We start from the raw sequence: 2,523 nt of genomic DNA on the forward strand, positions 1-2,523 counted from the left end.
AATGATAATAATGATAATTAGAATAATAATAACAACAACAACAACAATGATAATAATGATAATGATAATGATAACAATAATAATGATAATAATAATAATAATGAATACTTGTAATTTTTCCTTCATCTTCCTTTCTTATGTTTTGCATTATCACTAATCTTAATGTAGAGCTCATGTTTTGCTGGTAGCTCAATCGAAAGCGTGCTGGTCTCACACCCTCTTAGTTGTGAGTTCGAATCCTGCACTTTTCTTCGATTCCCAGCACTGACTGTTACCTGTTCCAACATGTCCCCAAAGCACATAGGGCAAACTATGGTTTGCTTGGGCCAATTATCAGAAAATTGTATTATCTATATCCTGTAAAGTTTAAGTTAAAAAATATATTTTTATGTCGGAGTTCCTTGAGACATGACAATTATTAAATGACTTCTGCAGTGAGAAAAAAATAAATATGTTGGTCTATATAATGCATTCTATGATCACATTTGGACCTCACAAAAGGGTATTAGGGGAGCAGATATTCATATTATGTCAATAGCGTATCCTTACTTGATCTACTGTATCATGATTGGTAAATGCCATCTAAACATGGTCTTCACTTTTATAAATGATAACAGTCACATGTGGATATAATGTAACTTATTTGAAAATGGGCGGAAGGACTTCATTGGTGTAATGTATATCCTGGATTCTCTAAAGGCTTCTCACGGTAAGTAATTTTTGTTCAAATTTCTTTAGGCTTTACCGTTTGGCGAAGAGATGGAATTCAAAAACACAACAGCTGCAGGATCAAGGGCAGCTGGTGGCGCAGGGCCACGAGGAACTTCTCAGGATTTTGACACGGGCTTCGAAAGGAAAGTTCGAGCCATTGTGAGTGGATGCAGCGACCAGGAGCGACAAGTGCTCCTCAGACATTACAACCAAGAGATCGAAGTCTTCTTGGAAGCTGCACAAATGGAAGACACTCTTCTAGAATCCAATGAACACATCTTGCGTGTCTTGAAAATCGTAAAGATTGTTACTGAAGAAATCGACAGACACAAGATGAAAAAACGAAAATTTCAAGAAGACATTTCAATGAAAAATAAGAAACTTAAGATTTCAGACCATAGAAACGTGGAAGTACTGAAGTTGCTGGGCAGAGGTTCGTTTGGCTCTGTTTATCTTGTCAAAGATACCACAACTGAAGTACAGTGTGCAAGAAAGTCAATTAGAATGAGTGGTCAAAAATGTCAGGTCAGGGAAATTAGTATCCACAGACGACTAGACCACATGAACATTGTATCTTTCTTTGGTGAGCAAAGGGACACAAAATTTGTTTACATTTATCTCGAATATGTAAGTGGAGGAACACTAGAAGACAGAATTAAACCAAGAGGAATGGACGAGAGCAAAATTCAATTCTACTTCAATCAGTTGATTACAGGGGTCAAATACCTTCACTCCCAGCAAGTGGCTCACAGAGACCTTAAACCTGAAAACCTTCTCTTGTCCACAAACGAAGACCTCAAAATCGGAGACTTCGGTCTGGCTGTTGAGTTCGGGAAGGACAGGCACTTGTGGGAAGTGTGTGGAACATCAGGGTACATTGCACCCGAAGTATTTACTGGAAGATACAGAGGAGAGCCCGCTGACGTTTGGTCTTGCGGAATCATCCTCTTCCGACTTCTTACTGGTCAGAAGCCTTGGGAGGACGCTCAGACCGAAGACTTCAACTTTGCGATCTGGTCCTCTTCACCTTCAAAAATGCGTCTCCGAAGTCCTTGGAGATCCCTGTCCAAGAATGCTTTTGGTCTCGTTAAAGAGATGCTTGCTCGAAAACGAAAATACAGAGCAACACTTTCAGACATCGAGCAAAACGATTGGTTCCAAGGCTGAACGAAAAGGATACACATAAAACTCATCTGAACTAAATCATGAGTAAAATTCTAAAAGAAACATCAACAAATAATTCTGAAACACTTGTCAGCGTGACCATCATCTGTTAAAGGTGTATTCATTAACACCGTAATTATTCCGAGGTTTCCCTCAGCTGAATAAAATTTCTTGACGCCAATCAGGATCTTCAAAGCCGATATCACGTTTGATCATATCACAACTTTTGCATTTATTCTGGCTGACGCCACACGATTCCATTTAGCAAGGGGGAGAACTCCTGTCCAGCAAAAGGGTTAAGCTTAATTCGATTAGATCTCTTCATGTTACTTATGACATGCATTTGTTATATTCTCACTCAATATGTATGAATATGTATGTATGTACTGCATATACTGTATACATACACACGCACGCACTGCGAGATACAAAGGCGGGATTCCACGAGCATTAGGTCCCCTTCCCGTAAAATACAACTAGGTAAATATGTAGGTAAGTACACACACACACACACACACATACACACACACACACACACACACACACACACACACACACACACACACACACACACACACACACACACACACACACACACATATATATGTATATATATATATATATATACATATATATATATATATACAT

General features: G+C 38.7%; 1 protein-coding gene across 1 annotated transcript; it reads left to right on the forward strand.

The window, feature by feature from the left end:
* Positions 1-759: 759 nt before the first annotated feature.
* Positions 760-1,878, forward strand: LOC143022474 (serine/threonine-protein kinase Chk1-like). The gene is made up of 2 exons (XM_076180697.1): positions 760-1,008; positions 1,237-1,878. Exons 1-2 carry the CDS (start codon positions 760-762, stop codon positions 1,876-1,878), a joined length of 891 nt encoding a protein of 296 aa, XP_076036812.1.
* The last annotated feature ends 645 nt before the right edge of the window (positions 1,879-2,523 follow it).

This window comes from Oratosquilla oratoria, unplaced genomic scaffold, assembly GCF_046742065.1.
Source record: "Oratosquilla oratoria isolate Oo_2021 unplaced genomic scaffold, ASM4674206v1 SCAFFOLD101, whole genome shotgun sequence".
In the NCBI taxonomy this organism is placed as follows: Eukaryota; Metazoa; Arthropoda; class Malacostraca; order Stomatopoda; family Squillidae; genus Oratosquilla; species Oratosquilla oratoria.